Below are 24,281 nucleotides of genomic sequence, written 5' to 3'. Positions count from 1 at the left end.
GTGGGACTCCCAGGATGGGCACCTTCATCACTGAAGGGGGGAAATGGGGATGTTTGGGACCCTTGGGATGGGCACCTTGACCACTGCAGGGGAAGGAAGAGTGAGGCTCGGGGGTCTGGGGGGCTCTCGGGGGTCTGGGGGGCTCCCAGGGGTCTGGGGGCTGTCCAGGGGGTTCCCGGGGGTCTCACCAGACACGCAGTCGTGCATGCTCTCAGCGTCCAGGACCTTGCACTCCTCGGTCCAGCGCGTCAGGGCCGTGGGGATGCTGGACAGGGTCCCTGGGGGGGGGGATGGGAGCTTTGGAGGCTGCAGAGGCCACACCCCCCCAGTGGGACCACGCCCATCTCAGCCCACCCACCCCAAGACTGTCAATCAGCCAAGCCCACTTCCCCAGACCACACCCCATTAAGCCACACCCTTTCCCACAGATTCCTTAAACCCCACCCACCACACCCCTTTAGGCCCCACCCCTTTCCCAACAGACCACACCCCTTTAGGGCCACCCGCTCTTCCAGCCCCGCCCCTGCTGTGTCCCTGTGTCTGTGCCATGTTTTGGGGGTCTCTCCCTGTCCCCTTGTATCCCTAGGTGTCCCCCCGTGTCTCCAGGTGCCCCCCAGCTGTCCCCAGGTGTGCCAATTCACCTACCTGGCTGTGGGTGTCCCCCCATGTCCCCAGGTACCCCAAGCTGTCCCTGGGTGCCCCCAGATGCCCAGGTGTGCCCACTCACCTGCCTGGCTGTGGGTATGGCCCCCCATGTCCCCAGGTATCCCTAGGTGTGCCCAGGTATCCCCAAATGTGACCAGATACCCCCTGGTATCCCTAGGTGTGCTCCGGTGTGCCCACTCGCCTGCCTGGCTGTGGGTATCCTCCCCCATGTCCCTCAGGTGTCCCCAGGTGTGCCCAGGTGTGTGTCCCATGTCCCCAGGTGCGCCCAGGTGCCCCCAGGTGTGCCCACTCGCCTGCCTGGCTGTGGGTATCCTCCCCCATGTCCCCCAGGTGTCCCCACGTGCACCCAGGCGTCCTCAGATGTGCCCAGGCGTCCCCAGGTGCACCCAGGCGTCCTCAGATGTGCCCAGGCGTCCCCAGGTGTGCCCCCACTCGCCTGCCTGGCTGTGGGTATCCTCCCCCAGGTGTCCCCCAGGTGTGCCCAGGTGCCCCCAGGTGTTCCCAGGTGTCCCCAGGTGCACCCAGGCATCCTCAGACGTGCCCAGGCGTCCCCAGGTGTTCCCAGGTGCCCCCACTCGCCTGCCTGGCTGTGGGTATCCTCCCCCAGGTGTCCCCCAGGTGTGCCCAGGTGCACCCAGCTGTGCCCAGGTGCCCCCAGGTGTTCCCAGGTGTGCCCAGGTGTCCCCAGGTGCACCCAGGTGCCCCCAGGTGTTCCCAGGTGCGTCCAGGTGTCCCCAGGTGTGCCCAGGTGCCCCCACTCGCCTGCCTGGCTATGGGTATCCTTCCCCAGGTGTCCCCCAGGTGCGCCCAGGTGCCCCCAGGTGTCCCCCAGGTGTGCCCAGGTGCCCTCAGGTGTTCCCAGGTGTGCCCAGGTGTGTCCCCCATGTCCCCCAGGTGTGCCCAGGTGCCCCCACTCGCCTGCCTGGCTGCCTGCGCTGCCCTGCTCGTGGAAGAAGTCGTCCAGCAGCTCGTCGTCGGAGCGGGCGATGATGTGCACGTCCTCGTTGCCCACCAGCAGCCGCGCCCGGCCCCGGCTCTGCAGCGGGAGGCTGCTGCTCAGCTGCAGGATGTCCGCGGCCGCCGAGGGGCCCAGGAGCCTGGGGAGGGGGCACAGGGGGTTCAGAGGAGGTCAGGGGGCACGAACCGGGGTGTTGGGGGGCTCAGGGGGAGTGTGGGACCCCCACTTGGGGGCACAGCCTGGCTGCTGCCCAGCTGCAGGATGTCAGTGGCTGCTGAGGGGCCCAGGAGCCTGGGGAGGGGGCACAGGGGGCATCAATGGGGGTGTTGGGGGTATCAGACCCCAGGGTGGAGTTGTGGGACCCCCGGATGGGGCTGTAGGACCCCCAGGGAGGGGCTGTGGCACAAGGCCAGGTAGTGGATAGGGATTCCCAGGGGGGTTTGGGTGACCCCAACCCAAGGGGTCTCAGGACATTGCCAGGAGTGGTCACTCACTGCTGGAGGATGATGGGAAGGTTGGGTGACCCCAAGGGGGTTTGGGTGACCCCCAAGGGGTCTCTGAACATTGCTGGGAGTGGTCACTCATCGCTGCAGGATTGGGGGGTTTGAGGGTGTTCCCAGGGGAGTTTGGATGACCCCAAGGGGGTTTGGGTGACCCCCAAGGGGTCTCTGGACATTGCTGGGAGTGGTGACTCATCACTGCAGGATTGGGGGGTTTGAGGGTGCTCCTCGGAAGGATCTGGGAGGATCCCGGGGGGGAATTTGGGTGACCCCAAGGGGTCTCTGTCCACTGCCAGCAGTGGTCACTGACCGCTGCAGGATCAGCGGAGGGTTTGGGGGTGTTCCCAGGGGGGTTTGGGTGACCCCAAGGGGTCTCTGGCCACTGCCAGCAGTGGTCACTGACTGCTGCAGGATCAGGGGAGGGTTTGGGGGTGTTCCCTGGGGAGTCTGGATAATCCCAGGGGGTCTCTGGACATTCCCAGCAGTGGTCACTCACCAGGGTGCAGAATTGGGGGGATGTTGGGTGAACTCAAGGGAGTTTGGGGGTGTTCCCTGGGGGGGTTTGGGTGACCCCAAGGGGTCTCTGTCCACTGCCAGCAGTGGTCACTGACCACTGCAGGATCAGGGGAGGGTTTGGGGGTGTTCCCTGGCAGGTTTGGGTGACCCCAAGGAGGTCTGGGTGACCCCAAGGGGTCTCTGGCCACTGCCAGCAGTGGTCACTCACCGCTGCAGGATCAGGGGGGGGTTTGGCTGCCGTGCCCCCGGGTAGTGGACGTGGATGGTGTGGCCGGCGTTGGCCGTGAGCTGCCGCAGCGTGCGCTGGCTCCGGCCCAGCCCCTGGGCCAGGCGGGCGCCCCCCGGGCCGGCCCCCAGCCCCAGCCCCCCGTGCTCCGCGTGCCGCACCAGCAGAGGGTGGCTGGCAGGGATGTTCCCGGGGGACGGCGGGATGTCAGCTGGAACGGGGGAAATGGGGGGTCAGACACCCCAAAAACCACAGGGATGGGGAGAAACAGGGGGTCAGAAACCCCAAAAACCACAGGGAGGGGAGAAACAGGGGGTCAGAAACCCCAAAAACCACAGGGAGGGGAGAAACAGGGGGTCAGACACCCCATAAACCACAGGGAGGAATTGGGGAAAACACCCCAAAAACCACGGGGAAGGGAGAAACAGGGGGTCAGACACCCCAAAAACCACAGAGAGGAATTGGGGAAAACACCCCAAAAACCACGGGGAAGGGAGAAATGGGGGTATCACACCCCAAAAACCACAGGGAGGAATTAGGGAAAACACCACAAAAACCACAGAGAGACTAAACTGGGGGGCTGGGGGGAGGGTGTGACCCTTTCCTGACCACCCCAATGTGACAAACTGGGTGGGGACACCCCAGTTTTTTTTCTCTCAGTGCCTCTCAGTGCCCTCCAGTCCCTCACAGTTCCCTCCCAGTCCTGTCTCAGTGTCCCCACATCCCCTCCCAGTCCCTCCCAGTCTCTCCCAGTCCCTCCCAGTGCCCCCCAGTGCCGTACTGGGGCTGGAGAACATGTTGTCAAACTCGATGATGAGGTCGTCGTCACGGTCGAAGCGCTCAAAGCGCACGAGGGGCGAGGCGTTCATGTCGGGGTAATCCTCATCCAGCTCCATCTCTGAGCCATCATCATCATCCTCCTCCTCCTCACCTTCCTCACCCTCCTCATCGTCCTGGCAGGGTCCACCAAGGGGTCAGCAGGCCTCAAATTGGGGGTTTTTGGCCCAAAATAGCCCCCCCAAATCCAAAAGTGAGGCATTTCACCCCAAAATAGCTCCCCCTGATCCAAAATTGGGGCATTTTGCCCCAAAACAGAACTCCTGACCCAAAACTGGGGGTACTCTGATCCAAAACAGCACCCCCTGACCCTAAATTGGCGGCAGCTTGATCCCAAAATAGGGCAGCCCAATCCCAAAAGCCTTGCCCTGACCCCAAAACAGGGGCACAGCTACAGAGAAGACCACATTATTTAGGGGAACCCCAACCTTTGAGGGTGACCCCGATGTTTTGGGGGCACGCCTGAGTTTTGGGGGGGGCCTCAGTGCCTTAACCCCACCTGATCATCCTCATCCTCCTCCTCCTCCTCCTCTTCCTCGTCCTGGCTATCGTCCTCGTCCTCATTGCTGCCGCTGCTGTCCTCCTCCTGCGTGTGCTCCTCCTCATCCTCAGGGTCCAGGATGTTCATGGAATCTGTGGGGAAGGGTTGGGGGGGTCTGTAGGACCCTGAGACCCCCCCGGGGACACCCCCAAATCCCCAACCCAAATCTCCCCCATTGATACCATAAGGAGCCCAACGCCCCCAGGTCACTCCAACCCTGCAGCCCCCCCCAGAGCCCTGGGGACCTCCCAGTGCCTCCCAGTTCCTCCCAGTGCCCCCCAAACCCCAATCCCCGTGCCCACCTTCACGGTTGGCCTGCAGTGTGGAGGCCTGGCTGAGGTTGGACGGAGCCTCGTCCATCAGAACGTCCTCCTGAGACTCGTCCTCGGCCGAGCGGCTCACTGGGGACAGGGGACATGGCTGGGGGTCACCCTGATGGCCAGGGGTCACCCTGATGGCCAGGGGTCACCCTGACGGCCAGGGGGTCACCCCAATGCCCAGTGGTTCCCCTGCTGTCCAGTGGTCACCCTGATGTCCAGGGGTTCACCCTGATGTCCTGGGAGTCACTCTGCTGCCCAGTGGTCACCCAAATGCCCAGAGGTCACCCCCCTGCCCAGAGGTCACTCTGCTGCCCAGTGGTCACCCCAATGCCCAGCAGTCACTCTGCTGCCCAGTGGTCACCCCAATGCCCAGCAGTCACTCTGCTGCCCAGTGGTCACCCCAATGCCCAGTGGTCACTCTGCTGCCCAGTGGTCACCCCAATGCCCAGCAGTCACTCTGCTGCCCAGTGGTCACTCTGCTGCCCAGTGGTCACCCCAATGCCCAGTGGTCACTCTGCTGCCCAGTGGTCACCCCAATGCCCAGAGGTCACCCCAATGCCCAGTGGTCACTCTGCTGCCCAGAGATCACTCTGCTGTCCAGTGGTCACCCCAATGCCCAGTGGTCATTCTGCTGCCCAGTGGTCACCCCAATGCCCAGTGGTCACTCTGCTGCCCAGTGGTCACCCCAATGCCCAGAGGTCACCCCAATGCCCAGAGGTCACCCCAATGCCCAGTTGTCCTCTGCTGCCCAGAGATCACTCTGCTGTCCAGTGGTCACCCCAATGGCCAGTGGTCACTCTGCTGCCCAGTGGTCACTCTGCTGCCCAGTGGTCACCCCAATGCCCAGCGGTCACTCTGCTGCCCAGTGGTCACTCTGCTGTCCCTCACCGATGATGGTGCTGTTGCCGTCGGCGCCGTCCCTCTCCAGCAGCTCATCGATGAGATCCTCCAGCTCATTCTCCACCTGAGGGGGGGCACAGGGGGGGTTTGGGGGTGCTGGGGGGCACTTGGGGGTCTCGGGGGATTTGGGGAGGGGTCCCTGACCTGCATCTCCTGAGTGCTGAGCCCCTCGGGCTGCCCGGCCAGCACCACCGTGTCCCCCTCGGCCTCGCCGTCCATGTCCCCGTCGGCCGCCTCGGCCTGCGCCGCCTCCGCGTCCTCCTCGGGGGGCTCGGGGTCCCCGGGGTCCCCTGGGGGTCACGGGGGGGTCCTCAGGAGGGTCATGGGGTGTGGGGGACGGGGGAATCAATCACAGGGGGCAGGTAAAGGAGGGGTGGGAGATGGGGGGAAATTGGGGGGCAGCAGAGGTGAGGGGGGCAGGGGGTGACCTGGGGTGACCAAGGATGGACTAGGAGGGCTGGGGGTGACAATGGGGGGTCCAGGGGGCCGTGGGTGACCCTGGGGGTGGGGCTGTGGCTGTGACCATGGGGTGACACGGGCTGGCCATGGGATGACACCAGGGGTGTGACCATAGGGTGACATGGGAGGCTGTGGGTGTGGCTGTGGGTGAACCTGGAAGGCACTGGGGGTGGGGCTGTGGGTGGGGCTGTGGGTGACATTAGGGGTGTGGCCACAGGGTGACACCCGGGGCTGTGGGTAACACTGGGGTGGCCACGGGATGACACCAGGGGTGTGACCATAGGGTGACATGGGGGGCTGTGGGTCTGGTTGTGGGTGACACTGGGGACTGTGTGGTGACCCTGGGGCTGTGGCCATGGGGTGACACTGGGGGCTGTGGGGTGACCCTGGGGCCTGTGGGTGACACTGGGGCTGTGGCCATGGGGTGACATTGGAGGGCTGTGGGTGACACTGGGGGCTGTGGGGTGACCCTGGGGCTGTGGCCATGGGGTGACACTGGGGGGCTGTGGCCGTGGGTGACCCTGGGGCCTGTGGGTGACACTGGGGCTGTGGCCATGGGGTGACACCGGGGGGCTGTGGCCGTGGGTGACACTGGGCGCTGTGGGGTGACACGGGGGTCCCGGGGGGTACCTCCATCGGGGGGTGCAGCCCCCGCCTCGCGGGCGCCCCCGTTGCCCTCGGCCTTGCTCTTGCTGGAGGAGCCCTTGGCCCCGAAGAGCCCGCTGGGCTGGTTCACGATGCGCGACAGCGTCTCCAGCGGCTTCAGCGCCGCGTTCACCGTGTTGGCCATGTTGGGGCTGGGGGAGCAGGGCTGGCACCCCAACTGGCCGGGACCCCAACACACAGGGGACCCCCCCCCCCTCCCAAAACCAGTGGGGACACCAAAATCCAGCAGGGACCCTGAACCCAGCACGGACCCCTCCCCAAACACAGCATCAACCCCAAACCCAGCGGGAACCTCCCCAAAACGCAGCAGGGACCCCCAAACCCAGCAGGGACCTGAACCCAACAGGGACCCCCACGCCCAGCAGGGACCCCAAATCCACTATGGCCCTCCTCAGAATACCCCAAAACCCCAACAAAGCTCCCCCAAACCTCCTCAAGACCCCTCCAAAACCCCTCAAGACCCCCCCAAACCCCTAAAGATGCCCCCAAACTCCCTCAGGATGCCCCCTGACCCCCCAGGCCCTCACCTGGACAGGTCGAGGCTGTGGGGCACGCGGGCCAGGTCGTTGACCAGCCCCTTCTTGAGGAACAGGCGGATGATGTTGTTCATGCCGTTGTGGGGCGGCTTGGCCGCGCTGCTGTAGAAGCTGGAGGTGGACGGGCACGACTCCATGATGGTGCTGATGATGCACATGACGGCCTGGAGCCTGCGGGGACAGCACAGCGGTCACTCAGGGGGACAGCGGTCACTCCAGGGGACACCGATCATTCCAGGGGACAGTGGTCACTCCAGGGGACAGCGGTCACTCCAGGGGGACAGTGGACACTTGTGGGGATGCGGGATGCTCTGGGGGAAAGTGATCACTCCAGGGGACAGTGGTAACTCAGAGGGGCAGGGGACACTCAGGGGGACACCGGTCACTCCAGGGGGACACTGGTCATTCCGGGTGGACACCAACAGCATTCCCTCCAGGGGGACAAGGGACACCAGTCATGCTGAGGGGGTACAGAGGATGAGAACACCGGTCACTTGGGGGGATAGGGGACACTCTGGGCAACACTGGTCACTCTAGGGCACAGCGGTCACTCCAGGGGGACAAGGGACACCGGTCATGTTGTGGGGAACAGAGGATGAGAGACACTGCTGACCTCGAGGCTGTCTCTGCAGTGGCTCCACAATGTCCCCAGCCATCCCCACATTGTCCCCAGGCTCTCTGCAGTGACCCTCCATTGTCCCCACGCTATCCATTATCATCCCCAGGCCATCTCTGCAGTGGCCCCACGCTGTCCCCACACCACACCCACACTGTCTCCACATTGTCCCCAGCCGTCCCCAAACTGTCACCACACTGCCCCCACATTATCCACATACCATCCTGAGCTGTCCCCACACTGTGCCCATGCTGTCCCCACACTGTGCCCATGCTGTCCCCATGCTGGCCCCACACTGTCCCCATGCTGCACCCACTCTGTCCCCAGCTGTCCCCACACCTGGCGTGTTTCTCGGTGCTCTCGGCCATGGCCAGGGCGCGGCCCAGGGCGGCCTTGACCTCGTTGACCAGGGCCACCTGGGCATCGGTGCCGCTGCCGGCCGCGGCCAGGCTGGCCAGGAAGAGCCGTGCCAGCGCCGGCGTGTCCTTGTCCTCGGCGTTCTGCTGGTGGGGCAGCAGGTGGTCCAGGACAAAGGCCAGCACGCTGCAGTCCTGGGGGGACACGGGGGTCACACACCTGGACCCACGGCCAGGGGACAAGAGGGGACCTTCAGGGTAAGGGGACAGGGAACCCTCGAGCACAGGGGACAGGACTGAGGTGTTTAGAGGGACAGGGAACCTGTGACAGGGTAACAGGAGACCCTAATAATCAAGCTAACAAGGCACCCTTTTACAAGTGGTGACAAATGACACCCCTCCCCGAGGTGACAGCAGACCCCAAAGCACAGGGAGTGACAGAACCCCCCCCCGTGCATATCCTGATAGGGACATGGCTTCCCTGTGGCAGCAGCCACCCCTGTCCCTGTCCCTCCTGGTGGCTGTGTCCCTGTGGTGTCACCTCCTTGATGAGCTCGGACTGACCCTCCCACCACCCCCTGTCAGACATATGGCTGTCCCTGTCCCTGGTGTCACCTCCTTGATGAGCTCGGACTGGCCCTCCCAGCACACCCTGTCAGCCACACGGCTGTCCCTGTCCCCTGTCCCCCCTGGTGGCCTGTCCCCGCGGTGTCACCTCCTTGATGAGCTCGGACTGGCCCACGCTGTAGCTGTAGTTGGCGATCAGGGCGGCGATGCCCACGTAGGAGCGCACCAGCTCGGCCAGCAGCCGCAGGATGGTCGAGGTGGGCATCAGGGGCTTGGAGCCCCGCGCCCGGCCCCGCTCCTCGCCGCGCTCCCCCTCCTTCTCCTTGCGGCCCTCGCGGCCCTCCTCGGGGCTGGATGCTGTGGGGACATGGGGACAGGGTCAGGGGACAGTCAGGGGACAAGGGGACAGCGGCAGGGGACAGTCAGGGGACATGAGGACAGCATCAGGGGACACAGGGACAGCATCAGTGGACAGCATCAGGAGACACAGGGGAGTGCCCTTAGGGGGCTCAGGGACCTTGGGGACATGGAGGGGACAGTGGGGGCTCAGGGACTGGAGAGGCTTGGGGACCTAGGGGACATGGAAGGGACAGTGGGGACTCAGGGACAAGAGGGGCTCAGGGACATGGAGGGGCTCAAGGACCTTGAGGACACAGAGGGGTCATCGGGATGTGTGGGGGTACAGAGAAGATGTTGGGGGGGCTTGGGACTGTTGGGGTCACAAGGACATGGTGCGGACATCAGGGACAAGCAGGGGACACCAGCAGGGGACTCGGGGGACAGTGCCACCTTCTCCCTGGGGGGTTCCCGAGGGCGGCGTCTCGGCTGAGGCTCCGTCAGCAGCGAAAACCTGGGCCTGGGGGAGCAGGGGGGGGTCAGAGCCTGGGGCAGGGGGCCAAAACCCCACAGACCCCTAGTGACACCCCCAGAGCCCCCTGTTACCATCTCTCTGAAACATCAGTGACCCTGGCAATGCTGGGCCCTCCAAATCCCCTCCAAATCCCACTGAACAGACCCCTAGACCCCCAAAACCACACCCCAGCCCCACCCAACTCCTCTCCCAACCCCCAAACCACCCCTCAGCCTTCCCAAATCCCCTTCCAGCCTCCCCAACCGCCCCTCAGCCCCGCCAGATCCCTTCCCAGTCCCCCCAAATCCCCTCCCAGCCCCCCCAAACCACCCCTCAGCCCCACCAGGACCCCCCCAAGCCCCCATACGTTGATGGCAAAGCCGGCAGGGGGGTCGAAGTCGGCGGGGGGGCGGGTGAGGCTGCGGTACTGCTGGTACATGTCGTCCCCAATGTCCGACAGCAGCTGGCTCACCTCGCTGGGCGCCGCGCTCTTGGGGTCCCCCTTGTCACCTGCGGGGGACATGGCACTCAGGGGGGCAGGGGGCAACCCCCAGAGGGGCTGAGGATGCCTGGGGGATGGGGCACCCTGACTGACCCCAATAAGGACACCCCAATTCTGTCCCTAGATGGACGCCCCGATCCATTTCCTATAGGAACGTCCCAATTCTTTCTCAATATGGACACCCCAATACCCCCTTTATGAACACCCCAATTTTCCTATATGGACATCCCAATCCCTTCCCTATAGGAACACCCCTATCCCTGCTATATGGACACCCCAATTCCATTCCCACCCCAATCCCTTCCGCATATCAAGGGCCCCCCAAATCCTTTTCCACATCTACCTGGCTCCCTGGGGACACCCCAATTTCCTGGTGTGCCCCCCAATCCTCGCCCCCTGTGCTCCCCTCCCTTCACAAAAAAAACCCCAAACCTCCCAGGAGGTGTCTGACCCCACTGTGGGGGACCCAAGCCCCCCAAACCCTTGTCAGAGGTCCAAGACATTGCACAGAACACCCCAATTCCTGTTCCACGTACACCCCACTCCTCTCTCTGCACCCCAAATTTCTCTGGGGGTGTCTGCCCCCATTGTGGGGGCTCCCCAAATCTCCCAAGGGACACCCACAGGGACATGGTGGGCACCCAGGGCATTGCACAGGACACCCCAAATCCAGTTCCACGTGCCCCCCACTCCTCCCTCTGCTCCCCCTAAGCCCCCCGTACCCTCATCAGGGGCATGGTGGGTACCAAAAACATTGCACAAGACACCCCAATTCCTGCTCCATGTCCTTCCCACTCCTCCCTCTGCCCCCTCCAAGCCCCCCCAGCCCCCTGAGCCCCCCGTACCCTCATCGGGGGCGTGGTAGGCAGCCAGGGCGTTGAGCATGTCGTAGATGACGTCGCGGATGGGCTCGGGGATGGGCGGCAGCGCGGCCGCCTTGGCCGGCGTGGTCTTCACCAGCTGCACCGCGTTGGGCCCCTTGATCCGCAGGTTCTCAAACTCATCGTCAGAGGCTGGGAAATTGGGGGGAAACGGGGGGAAATTGGGGGGTCAGGGATTTGGGGAGATCCTCAGTGGTGTCAGGTTGGGGATGAGGATGAGATGGGATGGTGGTTTCTGGGGGATGGAGGCACCTCTGGGACCCCCATTCTGAGAAACCCCTGTTCTAAGGATAACAGGACCCCTGGGACCCCATTTTTGGGAAGAGAAGCATCCCTGGAACGCATTCTGAGGCTAACGGGACCCCTGGGACCCCATTTCTGGGGGATAAAGTCACCACTAGGACACCCCTGTTCCGAGAGACCCTTGAAACCCCATTTTTTGGGGACAGAAACACCCTGGGATCCCCTGCAGGAATCCTCCCAGGACCCCATTACAGCTGCCAGGAACCCCTGGGATTCCCCCCATGTCCCCATCCCCCCTCCAGGAGCTCCCCCACATCCCAGACCCCCTTCCAGGAGCCTGTTCCAGGTACCCAGACCCTCCCCAGGGTCTCCCCCACCCAATCCCAGCCCCCCTCCAGGACCCCCCAGCCCCTCACCGGTGCCGGAGCCGCGCGGCGCGGGCAGGGCGATGCGGATGCAGCCCGTGGCCACCTCGGTGAAGACGTGGGGGCTGCGGCAGGCGGCGGGGCCCAGCACCCGCAGGATGTAATTCACCTCCCGGGAGCCCAGGCTGCCCGACACCACCCCCGAGGTGGTGCTGCCCGCCCCGCTCGTGGCTGCTGACCGCACCACCTGGGCACAGGGACATGGCGGGGACACCGTGGGCACGGGGCCAGAGGGGCACCCCCGGGAGAGCTTCCCGTGGGAGCCTGGAGCCCCAGAGGTGCAGAGCCCTCCTTGGCCTTGCTGGTCCCAGAGTGTCAATTCCCTGATCCCCTTGTCCTCTGGATTCCAATTCCCTGATCCCCCTGTCCCCTGCAGCTCCAATTCCCTGTTCCCCTTGTCACCAGCGTCCCCTGGCCCCCCAATTGCCTGATCCCTTCTCCTCAAGCCCCACAACTCCCCTCTCCCTTTATCCCCCCCAGTGCCCCAATTCCTTCTCCCCTTCCCTCCATGTCGCCAATCCCCCTCTCCCCCAGACCCCAAATTTCCTCTCTCCCCTTCTTCCCCAGCCCCCCAGCTCCTCTCCCCTCTCCCCCAGCCCCCAATTTTCTGTCCCCTTCTTCCCCAGCCCCCTAATCCTCCTCTCTCTTCACCCCCAGTCCCCCAACTCCCCTTTCCCTTTATTCCCCTCTCCCCCAGACCCCTAATGCACTCTCCCCTCTCCTCTCCCCTTCTTCCCCAGCCCCCCCAGCTCCTCTCCCCTCTCCCCCAGCATCCCAATTCCTCTCTCCCCTCATCCCCAACCCCCCAACTACCCTCTCTCTTTATTCCCCTCACCCCCAGCCCAATTCCCTCTCCCCTCTCCCTTTATTCCCCTCTCCCCCTGGCCCCCAATTTCCTCTCCCGTTTCCCCCAGCTCCCATTCCCCTCTCCCTCAGCCCCCAACTCCACTCTCCCTTTATTCCCCTCTCCCCCAGCACCCCAATTTCCTCTCCCCTCACCCCCAGCCCCCCAATCCCCTCTCCCCCAGTCCCCCAACTCCACTCTCCCTTTGTTCCCCTCATCCCCAGCACCCCAATTTCCTCTCCCCTCACCCCCAGCCCCCCAATCCCCTCTCCCCCAGCCCCCCAACTCCACTCTCCCTTTATTCCCCTCTCCCCCAGCCCCCCAATTTCCTCTCCCCAACCCCCCAGTCCCTTCACCCCCCTTTCCCACCCCCTCCCCACCCCTCACCTTCTCCATGGTGTGCCGCAGCGTGCAGGGGTCCTCGATGATGTGCCGGAAGAGCAGTGTGACCAGCGGTGTGAAGCCGGTGAAGCCGGAGCTCTGCGTGAGCGCCAGGATGGTGCGGGTGGAGCGCAGCTCGGCGAACAGCAGCGCGTGCTTGTGCTGCCGCGTCAGGCGCAGGCACAGGCGCAGCGTGGCGTGCAGCGTGTCGGGGTCCACGGGCACCCCCAGCATGCTGACGCACGCCCGCAGCACGGCCGGCACCGCCTCCTCCGCCAGGCCCCGCACCGGAGCCTCGGCGTCGGCACCGGGGTCGTCCCGGGGCTCCTCGGGGGTGGGAGTTGGGCAGGGAGGGGATGGGCAGGGGGCGGTGGGAGTGGTGGTGGTGCTGGTGGTGGTGGTGGAAGGGGGGTCTTCGTCTGTAGAGGGGGGGTCTGGAGCTGTGGGGATGAGGAAAGGGGTGAGGAGGGTGTTTTTTGGGGGGTGGGTATGGCTGGGGGGGTCTTGGGCACTTATTTGTGGCCCCTATGACCCCCCATGGCCATTCTGTTCCCACCATGACCCCTGTGACCCCCATGGCCATTCTCACCCCCCATGACCATTCTGATCCCACCATGACCCCTGTGACCCCTCATGGCCATTCTGACTCCCCATGACCATTCTGATCCCACCATGACCCCTGTGACCCCCCATGGCCATTCTGACCCCCCATGACCATTCTGATCCCACCATGACCCCCCAGACTCTGCCAAAACCCCTCCAACCACCCCCCATGACCCCTCAGACCCCCCTAAAACCTCTCACATCCCCCACGACCTCTCAGACCCCCCAAAACCCCTCAGACCCCCCACCAATGACTCCTCGGACCCCCCCCCCAAAACCCCTCACAGCCCCTCCCCAGCCCCATACCGGGGGTCTCGTCCTTGCCCTTCCCCTCGGGGTCCTCGGTCCCCCCCTCGTCGCGGCCCTTCCCAGCACGGGGGGGTCTCAGCAGCGTCAGCATCACCGGGCGCCGGTTCCCGGTCTCCTCGTTCACCTGGGGACACCGGGGGGGGGGGGGGGGGGTGACAGGGGTGACACTGGGGCCCCTCCCCATGGGGTGACACCAGGGGTGTCCCTCTGCCATGGGGGGATTCCCCCATCTCACTTAGTGACACCAGCAGGGTGTCCCCTGCAGTGGGTGACACCGTGGCCGTGTTCCCCTGTGCTGGGTGGCAGCAGGGGTCTGTCCCCTACCCTTAGGGGTGTGTCCTCCTGCCCTAGGTGACCCTGGTTTGTGTCCCCATGCCCTTGGGCTGTGTCCCCATGACCTTGGGCTGTGTCCCCATGCCTTGGGGGCTGTGTCCCCATGCCTTGGCTAAGCCAAGGACGTGTCCCCGTCCCCCACGGCTGTGTCCCCATGACCCTGGGCTGTGTCCCCAAGCCCTGGAGCTGTGTCCCTGCACGCTGGGCTGTGTCCCCATGACTCGGGGCTGTGTCCCCGTGCCCTGGACGACCCCAGCCCGTGTCCCCATGTCCCCCAGCCCTGTCCCCAGCCCCTCACCTGCACCATGGTGGTGAACTGCACGGTGTAGCGCCGCCGGCCGGCCGTGAAGCGCACGCTGGGCTCCCCGGCCCGCCAGGCCGCGTCGATGGTGCTGTTGTTGCTGGCGCTGTAGCTGCACCAGCGGCCCGAGCGGTCGTCGAACCAGCGCCAGTTGTTCCCAGTGGCCTGCAGGTACTGGGGGGAGCACGTGGGGAGGGGGGGTCAGCGGCCTGGTGACCCTCGTGTGACCCCCAAACCGGGTGTGGTGGGGTGGTGAGGTCACTGTCCCCATTGCAGGGATGCTGTGTGTACCCCAGACCCTGTGTGTCACACCCTGTGTCCTCCAGGACTCTGCATGTCACAACCTCTGTCCCCCAGGCCCCTCCCCAGGACCCTGTGTGTCACCCCCTGCATACCCCAGGACACTGTGTGTGACCCCATGTCCCCCAAGACTCTGGATGTCAACTCCTGTGTGCCCTAGGGTGCTCCCTAGGGCTCTGTGCGTCACCCACAGTGTCACCCCCTGTGTCTCCCAGCACCCTGTGTCACCCTGGATCCTGCATGTCATCCCCTGTGTCCCCCAGGGCACTGTGTGCCACCTCCTGTGTCAGTCACCCTGGCTGCTCCAACCCCCATCCCAGTCCCACCATGTGTCCCCAGAAGCCCCCATGTCGCCTCCCAGACCCCTCCAAACCCCCCAAATTCCCCCCAGGACCCCCCACCTTGTTCATCTGCGCGCGGCGCTTGGAGGACACGGCTGTCTTCTCATAGAAATCGATCAGCAGCAGCACAGGGGTGATCCACCTTTTTTGGGGGGGCAGAAAAGTCGTGAGAGCATCCCAGGGGGGTTTTGGGGGGATTCTGGGGGATCTGCAACGGGTCACTCCTTACTTGGGGGTCTGCACCTCCTTGTGCTCCTTGGCAGCCTGCAGGCAGGGCTGCACCACCTCCAGCAGCTTGATCAGCACATCCAGCACGCAGCTGGACTCCACCACACGGGCACAGGGCAGCTTCAGCTCCTGGGGCACCCCAAAAAACATCAGCACCCCAAAAAACATCCCAAACAACTCCAAAATCCCAACGAAAATATCCAGAAACAGCCCCGAAATATCCACAGAAACAGCCCCAAACCAGCACACAGCTGGACCTCCCCCAAGGGGACACAGGGCAGCTCCAGCTCCTAGCATGCCCCAAAAACATCAGCATCCCCCAAAACCACCCCAAACACCCCCGAAATACCCTCAAAACACCCCAGAACACCCCAAACCTCGGGATTTTCAGAAAATAGAAAACACCAGGTTTATTTTGTGAGGCCCAGGGACCCTGGAGTGTTCCCCTCAAGTCTTGGGGTGCCTCCCCAGGTTTTGTGCTGTCCCTTCCAGGTTCTGGGGTCTTTCCACAGGTTCTGGGATCCCCCCCAAAGTTTTCGGTTTCCTCCCTCCCAGCTTTTTAGGGGCCTCCCCAGGTTTTGGAGTTAACCCCCCCCAGGTTTTGGGGGTCCCCCCGGGTTTTGGGGTACCTCGAAGAGCAGGGTGAGCAGCAGGATGCGTGTGGCCAGGTTGGAGGCCTGGGGCAGGGTGGCCATTTGGCTGATCCACTCCGACACGGTCTTGGTGTCACTGGTGGTCAGCGGCACGGCCGCCTTGATCAGGACATCGGCCGCCTCCCACACCTGGGGGGACCCAGTGGTCAGTGGGGGTCAGGGGTCAGTGGGATTTAGGGGGGTCAGTGGGATTTAGGGGGGTCAATGGCGTTCAGGGGGTCAGTGTGGTTCAGAGGGTCAGAGCAGTCAGCGGGGTTCAGGGTGGCACCTGGCACACCTGGGGGTTCAGGGGGGTCTCAAGGCAGGTTTAGGGGGTCTCAGGGTGGGCTTGGGACAGCTTTGGGGCAGGTTTAGGCTGGGTTCAGGACTCCATACCTGCTGAACCACCTGTTTGAGCACCGAGTCCCAGCAGGCCGTGCCACTGCGGCACACAGCCATCACTGGGGTCAGGGGTCTCAGGGTGGGTTTAGGGCAGGTTTAGGGGTCTCACGGCTGGTTCAGGGTGGGTTTGGGACAGGTTTAGGCTGGGTTTAGGCTCCATATCTGCTGCACCACCTGTTTGAGCATGCAGTCCCGGTAGGCCAGGCCATTGTGGCACAGAGCCATCACTGGGGTTGGGGGTCGCGGGGTGGGTTTAGGGCAGGTTCAGGGGTCTCAGGAGGGGTTCAGGATGAGTTTGGGGTGGGTTTAGGGGATCTGACCCCCAGGCCATACTGTGGAGCTGCTGCACCACCTGTTTGAGCACTGAGTCCTGGCAAGCTGGACCATTGCGGCACACGGCCATCACTGGGGTCAGGGGTCTCAGGATGGGTTTAGGGGTCTCAGGGCTGGTTCAGGGTGAGTTTGGGACAGGTTTAGGCTGGGTTTAGGCTGGGTTTAGGCTGGGTTCAGGGCTCCATACCTGCTGCACCACCTGTTTGAGCACCAAGTCCCAGCAGGCTGTGCCACTGTGGCACACAGCCATCACTGGGGTCAAGGGTCTCAGGGTGGGTTTAGGGCAGATTTAGGGGTCTCAGGGCTGGTTCAGGGTGGGTTTGGGACAGGTTTAGGCTGGGTTTAAGCCTCCATACCTGCTGCACCACCTGTTTGAGCACGCAGTCCCGGTAGGCTGGGCCACTGCGGCACACAGCCAGCACTGGGGTCGGGGGTCGCGGGGTGGGTTTAGGGCAGGTTCAGGGGTCTCAGGAGGGGTTCAGGATGAGTTTGGGGTGGGTTTAGGGGATCTGACCCCCAGGCCATACTGTGGAGCTGCTGCACCACCTGTTTGAGCACTGAGTCCTCACAGCCATCACTGGGGTCAGGGGTCTCAGGATGGGTTTAGGGGTCTCAGGGCTGGTTCAGGGTGGGTTTGGGACAGGTTTAGGCTGGGTTTAGGCTGGGTTTAGGCTGGGTTTAGGGCTCTATACCTGCTGCACCATCTGTTTGAGCATACTGCCCGGGTAGGCCGGGCCGTTGCAGCGCACAGCCATCACTGGGGTCGGGGGTCTCGGGGTCGGTTTAGGGGTCTCAGGGTGGGTTTGGGACAGGTTCAGGACGGGTTTAAGCCGGGTCTAGGCTGTCTTCAGGGCTCCATACCTGCTGCACCACCTGCTTGAGCACGCTGTCGCGGTAGGCCGGGCCGTTGCGGCGCACGGCCGTCATCAGCAGGTCGCAGACGCGGTACACGGTGTCGGGCAGCTCGTCCAGCAGCTGCGAGCAGCCGGGCAGCATCGAGTCCGTGAAGGCCCCGAGCTCGGCCGCCTCCAGGGGCTCGGCCCCCTCAAACTTCTCCAGACATTTGGCCTCCTCCTCCTCCTGCCGCTCCCTCGCCCGCCGCTCCTCCTCCTCCTTGCGGCACGCGGCCTCCTGGGGGGAATATGGGGTGAGGAGGGGGCTTCGGGGGGAGAAACGGGGCTTGGGGCAGGGAAATGGGGGAGAAATGGGGGTTTGGGGGGAGAAATCAGGGGAGAAATGGGGTTTGGGGCAGGGAAATGGGGGAGAGATGGGGTTTGGGGGGAGATATGGGGGCTTGAGGCAGGGAAATGGGGGAGAAATGGAGTTTGGGGAGGGAAATGGGGGAGAAATGGGGGTTTGGGGGGAGAAATCAGGGGAGAAATGGGGTTTGGGGCAGGGAAATGAGGGAGAAATGGGGTTTGGGGCAGGGCAATGGGGTTTGGGGCAGGGAAATGAGAGTTTGGGGGATGTAAAATGGGGGAGGAATATTTGTTTTGGATAGGAAACAAGGATTTGGGAGGGGAAGTGGGGTTTTTGGGGGTCCCACCTCTGGGGACTCAGCGCGCTGCTCCATGGGGATGTCCTGGCCCAGGGACATGGCGATGGCTCTCATCATCTGATCCTCCTCTGACATGCTCAGGTCCTGGGGGGCAGCGTCAGGGGCTGTGGGGACCCTCCCAAACCACCCCAAAACCCCCCCCCCAAAAACCCCTCAACCACCCAAACTCCTCCAAGACCCTCCCAACCACTCGGAACACCCTAAAACCCCTCGGGATCCTTCCTAAACCACTTTGAAATCCATCAAATCCCCTTCCTCTTCTTCAAGAGCCACCCATTTAGCCCCTCAGCCCCCCAACTGACCCGTGCCAAGCCCCCCAAACTTCCCCACTTCCCCTTCCTCTGCCCCAGACCACCCTGCTGTGCCCCCCCCAGCCCCACTGACCCGTGCTGAGCCCCCCATGAGTGGGGGTGGGTGGGTGAGCAGGTACTCCGTGGCCTGCTCCATGGTGTTGGTGTTGAGCAGGGCCTCCATGGCGTGCTCCCGTGAGAAACCCATGTCCATCAGCTGGGGGGGCACACAGAGGGGTCAGGGGGGCACAGGGAAGGGTTTGGGGGGCATTTGGGGGCACGAGGAGGGGGTTAAGGAGGGACAGGGAAGGGTTTAGGGGGATTTAGGGGGGTACAGGGAGAGGTCAGGGTCAGGGAGGATGCGGGGTGGGATTTGGGGGCACAGAAAGGGGTTTGAAGAAGATTTGGGGGGACCTCCCACCCCCCAGTTTTCCCTTCCACCCCCCAGTTTTTTGTCCCACCCCCGGCTTTTTTTACCCCACTTCTCAGTTTTTGGCCTCCCACCCCCATTTTTCTGTTCCACACCCCAGTTTTTAACATTCCACAATCAACTTTTTGCCCCACTTCTCAGTTTTTGGCCTCCCACCCCCATTTCTCCATCCCACCCCCATTTTTTCCCTCCCACCCCCATTTCTCCATTCCACCCCCCAATATTTTTGTCCCACCCCTATTTTTCCCCCTCCCACCCCCATTTTTCCCCCTCCCACCCCCATTTTTCCCCCTCCCACCCCCATTTCTCCATCCCACCCCCCAATTTTGTTGTCCCACCCCCATTTTTCCCCTCTCACCCCCTTTTTTCCCCTCCCACCCCCATTTTTCCCCCTCCCACCCCCATTCTCTCCCCTCCCACCCCCATTTTCCCCCTCCCACCCCCATTTCTCCATCCCACCCCCCAATTTTGTTGTCCCACCCCCATTTTTCCCCCTCCCACCCCCCCATATCCCATCCCCACACCTGCTGCAGCTGCTGCTGGTTGACGTGGGGCTCCCTGCGGGCGCCCCCCTCATCGGCCCCGGGCTCGTCGGGCGCGGGCCCCTCTCGCTCGCGGCCCAGGCGCTCGCGCAGCAGCGGCTCCGCCCGCAGGATGTGGCACAGGATGGCCAGCATGGACTCGGCCATGCGCCCCCCGTACACCTTCAGCGGCCGCCGCTGCCACAGCTGCTTGATGCAGGCGAACGCGGCCTGGGGACACGGGGGGACACGGTGGGGATGTGGCAGGGAGAAGGTGGGGACACGGTGGAGAGAAGGTGGGGACAGGGCGGGGACACAGCAGAGACACAGCAGGGAGAAGGTGGGGACACAGTGGGGACACGGCGGGGACATGGCAGGGACACGGTGAGGACACAGCGGGGACATGGTGGGGACATGGTGGGGACACAGTGGGGACACAGCAGGGAGGAGGTGAGGACATGGTGGGGACATGGTGGGGACACATCAGGGAGGAGGTGGGGACAAGATGGGGACACGGTGGGGACACATCAGGGAGGAGGTGGGGACATGGTGGGGACATGGTGGGTACACAGCAGGGAGGAGGTGGGGACAAGATGGGGACATGGTGGGGACACATCAGGGAGGAGGTGGGGACGAGGTGGGGACATAGTGGGGACACAGCAGGGAGGAGGAGGTGGGGACATGGTGGGGACACGGTGAGGACACATCAGGGAGGAGGTGGGGACATGGTGGGGACATAGTAGGGACACGGTGGGGACACAGCAGGGAGGAGGTGGAGACACGGTGGGGACACAGTGGGGATAGGATGGGAACAGGAGTTTTGCAGGGGTGAAATGAGCAAACCCCTTTTTTCCCCCCAAACCCTATTTTCCCCTCCCCAAACCCAATTACCCCCCCAAACCCCATTTCCCTTCCCAAACCCCACTTTTTCCTCTCCAAACCCCATTTTTCACCCACCAAGCCCCGTTTCTCCCCCTGCTCACCTTCTGGGTGACCACGAGGAAGCGCAGGGCGCTGAAAGGGGGGTGTCCGTGCGGGGGGGCCTTGGCAGGCAGCGCGTGGGGGGACTCCAGCACCGTGCTGGGGTTCACCATCTTCTCCACCAGCATCAGCCACGCGTCCAGGAACTCGCCGGTGCCGTCCGGCAGGTCGGGGTGCTCCAGACCTTCCCCCACCGGCACCTTGCCCCCCATGGACAGCGCCCAGTTAAAGGTCCTGGGGGGAAAAAAGGGATTTGGAGTGTTGGGAGTGACCCTGAGGTCATGGGAGGGACCCCAAGGTCATGGGAGCATCCCCCCACCCACAGGAAGGGTGTTGGAGGGGTCAGTGTCCAGGGACAGGGGCAGTGTCCATGGTCAGTGTCCCAAGGGAGATCCCAGGATCAGTGGCAGTGTCCAGGGGCACTGGTCTGTGTTCATGGTCAGTGTCCAGTCAGTGTCCAGTGTCCAAGAGTATTAGTCAGTGTGCGGTCAGTGTCCATGATCAGGGTCCAGTGTCCATAGTCAGTGGTCCTGGTCAGTGTCCAGTGTCCATAGTCAGTGTCCATGATCAGGGGCCAGTGTCCATAGTCAGTGTCCCTGGTCAGTGTCCAGTGTCAATAGTCAGTGTCCGTGGTCAGTGTCCAGTGTCCATGATCAGGGTCCAGTGTCCATAGTCAGTGTCCGTGATCAGGGTCCAGTCAGCGCACAGAGTCCACAGTCAGCGTCCAGTCAGTGTCCACACTCAGTGTGCGGTGTCCAGTCAGTGTGCGGTCAGTGTCAGGTCAGTGTCCATGGTCAATGTCCACAGTCAGTGTCCGGTCAGTGTGCAGTGTCCAGTCAGTGTTCATGGTCAGTGCACGGTGTGGGGTCAGTGTCCAGTGTCCGGTCAGTGTGTGGTCAGTGTCCAGCTCACTCGAAGAGGGCGTTGTGGCCGCCGGAGCAGAGGAATTTCTGCAGCATGAGGTGATAGGGGAACTTGCGCTCGTCGAACAGCATGGGCGACGTGAACCCCACCGAGCAGATGAAGAACGTCAGCCTGGGGGCACGGAGGGGTCAGTGCTGGGCACGGTACCGGCCACAGGTACTGCCCACAGCCCCGGGCACAGGTACTGCCCACAGCCCCGGGCACAGCCATGGGCACTGACCACAGGTACTACCCACAGCAGCAGGCAGTGACCACAGCACCGTGCACAGGCACTGCCCAAGTTCTGGCGCCTGGAGGTGGCAGACCCACCCCTGTCCCTGTCCCTTGTCCAACCCTGTCACCCCAGCCCCATCCCTCTCCCCAGCCCCTCTTTCCAAGTCCACCCCATTCCCAACCTCGCTCCTCTCCCGCACTCTGCCCCATTCCCATTCCCAATCCGTCCTGTTCCAACCTCAGCCCTGCCCTATCTTCAGCCCTTCCTCATTCCCACTCCCATTCCATCCCTGTTCCCATTTCCTCTCCTGTTTACAATCCTGTTCCTATTCCCATGCACATCTCTATTCCCATTCCCATCCTGGTTACAATTCCCATCCCCAACCCTATCTCATCTCATTCCTATTCCCATCCCCATCCCAGTTCTTATTCCCATCCCTCCCCATCCCCATCCCAGTTCCTATTTCCATCCCATACCAGCTCCCATCCCATCCCAGTTCCCATCCTGTCCTTCCCATCCCCATCCCCATCCCAGTTCCCATCCCCATCCCCATTCCCAGGCCCATCCCAGTTGCCATCCCGTCATTCCCATCCCCATCCCTCTCCCCATCCCCATTCCCATTCCTATCCCCATCCCAGTTCCCACTCCCATCCCCACTCCCATTCCCATCCCAGTTCCCATTCCTATTCCCATCCCAGTTCCCATCCTCGTCCCCATTCCCATGCCATTCCAGTTCCTATTCCCATCCCCATTCCAGTTCCTATTCCCATTCCCATTCCCATCCCCATCCCAGTTCCTATCCATCATTCCCATCCCTCTCCCCATCCCCATTCCCATTCCTATCCCCATCCCAGTTCCCATTCCCATCCCCACTCCCATTCCCATCCCAGTTCCCATTCCTATTCCCATCCCAGTTCCCATCCTCGTCCCCATTCCCATCCCATTCCAGTTCCTATTCCCATCCCCATTCCAGTTCCTATTCCCATTCCCATTCCCATCCCCATCCCCATCCCCATCCCCATCCCCATCCCCGTCGCGGCGCTCACTGACCGGAAGCGCGGTGTGGGGGTGTAGGGGGGCGGTTGCCAGCTCAGCCCCTTGGTCAGCAGCCGGGTCAGCGCCGAGGCCGTGGCGCGGGCGGCCGCGGTGGGCGCGGGGGCGGCGGTGGCCGCGTGGTGGCTGCGGCGCTGCCGCACCGGGGAGCCCACGCACAGCTTGACCAGCAGCCCAAAGAGCTCGGCCAGCGCCCGGCCCAGCCGCGACGAGGCTGCGGGGACACGGGGACAGTGAGACAGACCCTTGGGGAGGGGACAGAGAGACCCTTGGGGAGGGACCGAGGGACATGGGGGACAGAGGGACAAGCTCGGCCAGCATCCAGCCCAGCTGTAACGAGACTTCAGGGACACGGGGACAGCGAGACTCCAGGGGGGACAGAGGGACATGGAGAACAGAGGGACAAGCTCGGCCAGTGTCCAGCCCAGTTGTGACAAGGCTGCAAGGACATGGGGACAGTGAGACCCTTGGGGAGGGGACAGAGAGACATGGGGGACAGAGGGACAAGCTCGGCCACCGTCCAGCCCAGCTGTGACGAGACTGCAGGGACACAAGAACAGTGAGACCCTTGGGGAGGGACAGAGGACATGGGGGACAGAGGGACACAGGGGACAAGCTTGGCCATCACCCAGCCCAGCCACAACGAGGCTGCAGGGACACAGGGACAGTGAGACCCTTGGGGAGCGACAGAGGGACATGGGACAGAGGGACAAGCTCGGCCAGTGTCCAGCCCAGTTGTGATGAGGATGTGAGGACATGGGGACAGTGAGACCCTTGGGGAGGGACAGGGGACAGAGGGCACAGAGCGAGACCCCTGGCTGGGGATGGGGGACACAGGGGACAGAGGGACACAGGGGGAACACAGGGTGAGACCTGTGGGGGGGATATGGGTGAGACCCCTGGGATCCCCCAAGCTGTTTTAGAGGCCCCCTAACACAGTTTTAGCTTCTCCCAGGCTATTTCTGGAGCCCCTGACCCATTCCTGGGGCCCGCTACCCCGGTTATGAGCCCCCCACCCCATTTTTGGAGCCCCCCTCACCGGAGAGCAGGGGTTTGATCTGTTTGATGCGGGCAGCCATGGCCGGGGTGATCTTGGCCTTGGCTTTGGGGTCGCTGGCGCTGGGCTCGTCCGTCTCCATGGGGGCCAGGGGCTCCCCCTCCAGCCCCATCCCCTCCAGCAGCCCCTGGGCTGGGGGGGGGTCACTGCCCACCCCCCCTGCAGGGCCCGGGCCCTCCACCTCGCCCTCTGTGGGGGAAGAGAGTGAGAGACCCACACAGATGCCCCAAAACCTGATCTTTCCTACAAAGACATCCCTCCAAAACTGACCTTTCTCAAAGAGACCCCCAAAACTGCCATTTCCTACAGAGCAACCCCCAAAACTGACCTTTCCCAAAGAGACCCCCCCCCTCAAAATCAACATTTCCTATAGAGACCCTACCAAAATCAACCTCTCCCACAGAGACACCCCCATAAACCTTTCCAAGCCCCACCCAAAACTCCCATAAATCCCCCCAAAATCCACATAAAGCCCCTCCACCCCCAATCAAGCCTCCCCAAAACCCCCATAAATCACCCCAGACCCCCATAAATCCCCCCAAACCCTCCAAAAACCACCATGAAGTCCCCCAAACCCTCCAAAAACCACCATAAAGTCCCCCAAACCCTCCAAAATCCCCCCAAAATCCCCATGAAACCCCCTAAATCCTCCCAAAATCCACATAAATCCCCCCCAAACCC

General features: G+C 63.3%; 1 protein-coding gene across 1 annotated transcript in view; it reads right to left on the bottom strand.

The window, feature by feature from the left end:
- Nucleotides 1-24,281, bottom strand: part of HUWE1 (HECT, UBA and WWE domain containing E3 ubiquitin protein ligase 1) — a gene marked incomplete at its 5' end in the record, with an annotated part of 54,217 nt that overhangs the window by 16,491 nt on the left and 13,445 nt on the right. The window contains 30 exons of the mRNA XM_084224042.1: nucleotides 189-278; nucleotides 1,585-1,763; nucleotides 2,849-3,077; nucleotides 3,648-3,819; nucleotides 4,203-4,336; nucleotides 4,547-4,645; nucleotides 5,453-5,528; nucleotides 5,609-5,754; nucleotides 6,554-6,720; nucleotides 7,117-7,296; nucleotides 8,081-8,292; nucleotides 8,813-9,021; nucleotides 9,454-9,520; nucleotides 9,882-10,024; nucleotides 10,862-11,029; nucleotides 11,557-11,752; nucleotides 12,797-13,230; nucleotides 13,700-13,826; nucleotides 14,334-14,510; nucleotides 15,038-15,119; nucleotides 15,207-15,334; nucleotides 15,835-15,987; nucleotides 17,434-17,703; nucleotides 18,119-18,214; nucleotides 18,515-18,637; nucleotides 19,375-19,602; nucleotides 20,355-20,586; nucleotides 21,265-21,387; nucleotides 22,541-22,757; nucleotides 23,583-23,789. Coding sequence (XP_084080168.1) covers nucleotides 189-278; nucleotides 1,585-1,763; nucleotides 2,849-3,077; nucleotides 3,648-3,819; nucleotides 4,203-4,336; nucleotides 4,547-4,645; nucleotides 5,453-5,528; nucleotides 5,609-5,754; nucleotides 6,554-6,720; nucleotides 7,117-7,296; nucleotides 8,081-8,292; nucleotides 8,813-9,021; nucleotides 9,454-9,520; nucleotides 9,882-10,024; nucleotides 10,862-11,029; nucleotides 11,557-11,752; nucleotides 12,797-13,230; nucleotides 13,700-13,826; nucleotides 14,334-14,510; nucleotides 15,038-15,119; nucleotides 15,207-15,334; nucleotides 15,835-15,987; nucleotides 17,434-17,703; nucleotides 18,119-18,214; nucleotides 18,515-18,637; nucleotides 19,375-19,602; nucleotides 20,355-20,586; nucleotides 21,265-21,387; nucleotides 22,541-22,757; nucleotides 23,583-23,789 — 5,064 coding nt within the window. The remainder of the gene's footprint in view (nucleotides 1-188; nucleotides 279-1,584; nucleotides 1,764-2,848; nucleotides 3,078-3,647; nucleotides 3,820-4,202; nucleotides 4,337-4,546; nucleotides 4,646-5,452; nucleotides 5,529-5,608; nucleotides 5,755-6,553; nucleotides 6,721-7,116; nucleotides 7,297-8,080; nucleotides 8,293-8,812; nucleotides 9,022-9,453; nucleotides 9,521-9,881; nucleotides 10,025-10,861; nucleotides 11,030-11,556; nucleotides 11,753-12,796; nucleotides 13,231-13,699; nucleotides 13,827-14,333; nucleotides 14,511-15,037; nucleotides 15,120-15,206; nucleotides 15,335-15,834; nucleotides 15,988-17,433; nucleotides 17,704-18,118; nucleotides 18,215-18,514; nucleotides 18,638-19,374; nucleotides 19,603-20,354; nucleotides 20,587-21,264; nucleotides 21,388-22,540; nucleotides 22,758-23,582; nucleotides 23,790-24,281) is intronic.

The sequence above is a fragment of the Fringilla coelebs genome (assembly GCF_963513975.1).
Source record: "Fringilla coelebs genome assembly, chromosome: 33".
In the NCBI taxonomy this organism is placed as follows: Eukaryota; Metazoa; Chordata; class Aves; order Passeriformes; family Fringillidae; genus Fringilla; species Fringilla coelebs.
The sequence above is the reverse complement of the archived record's forward strand: the minus strand, read 5'-3'. Positions and strand labels throughout refer to the sequence as shown.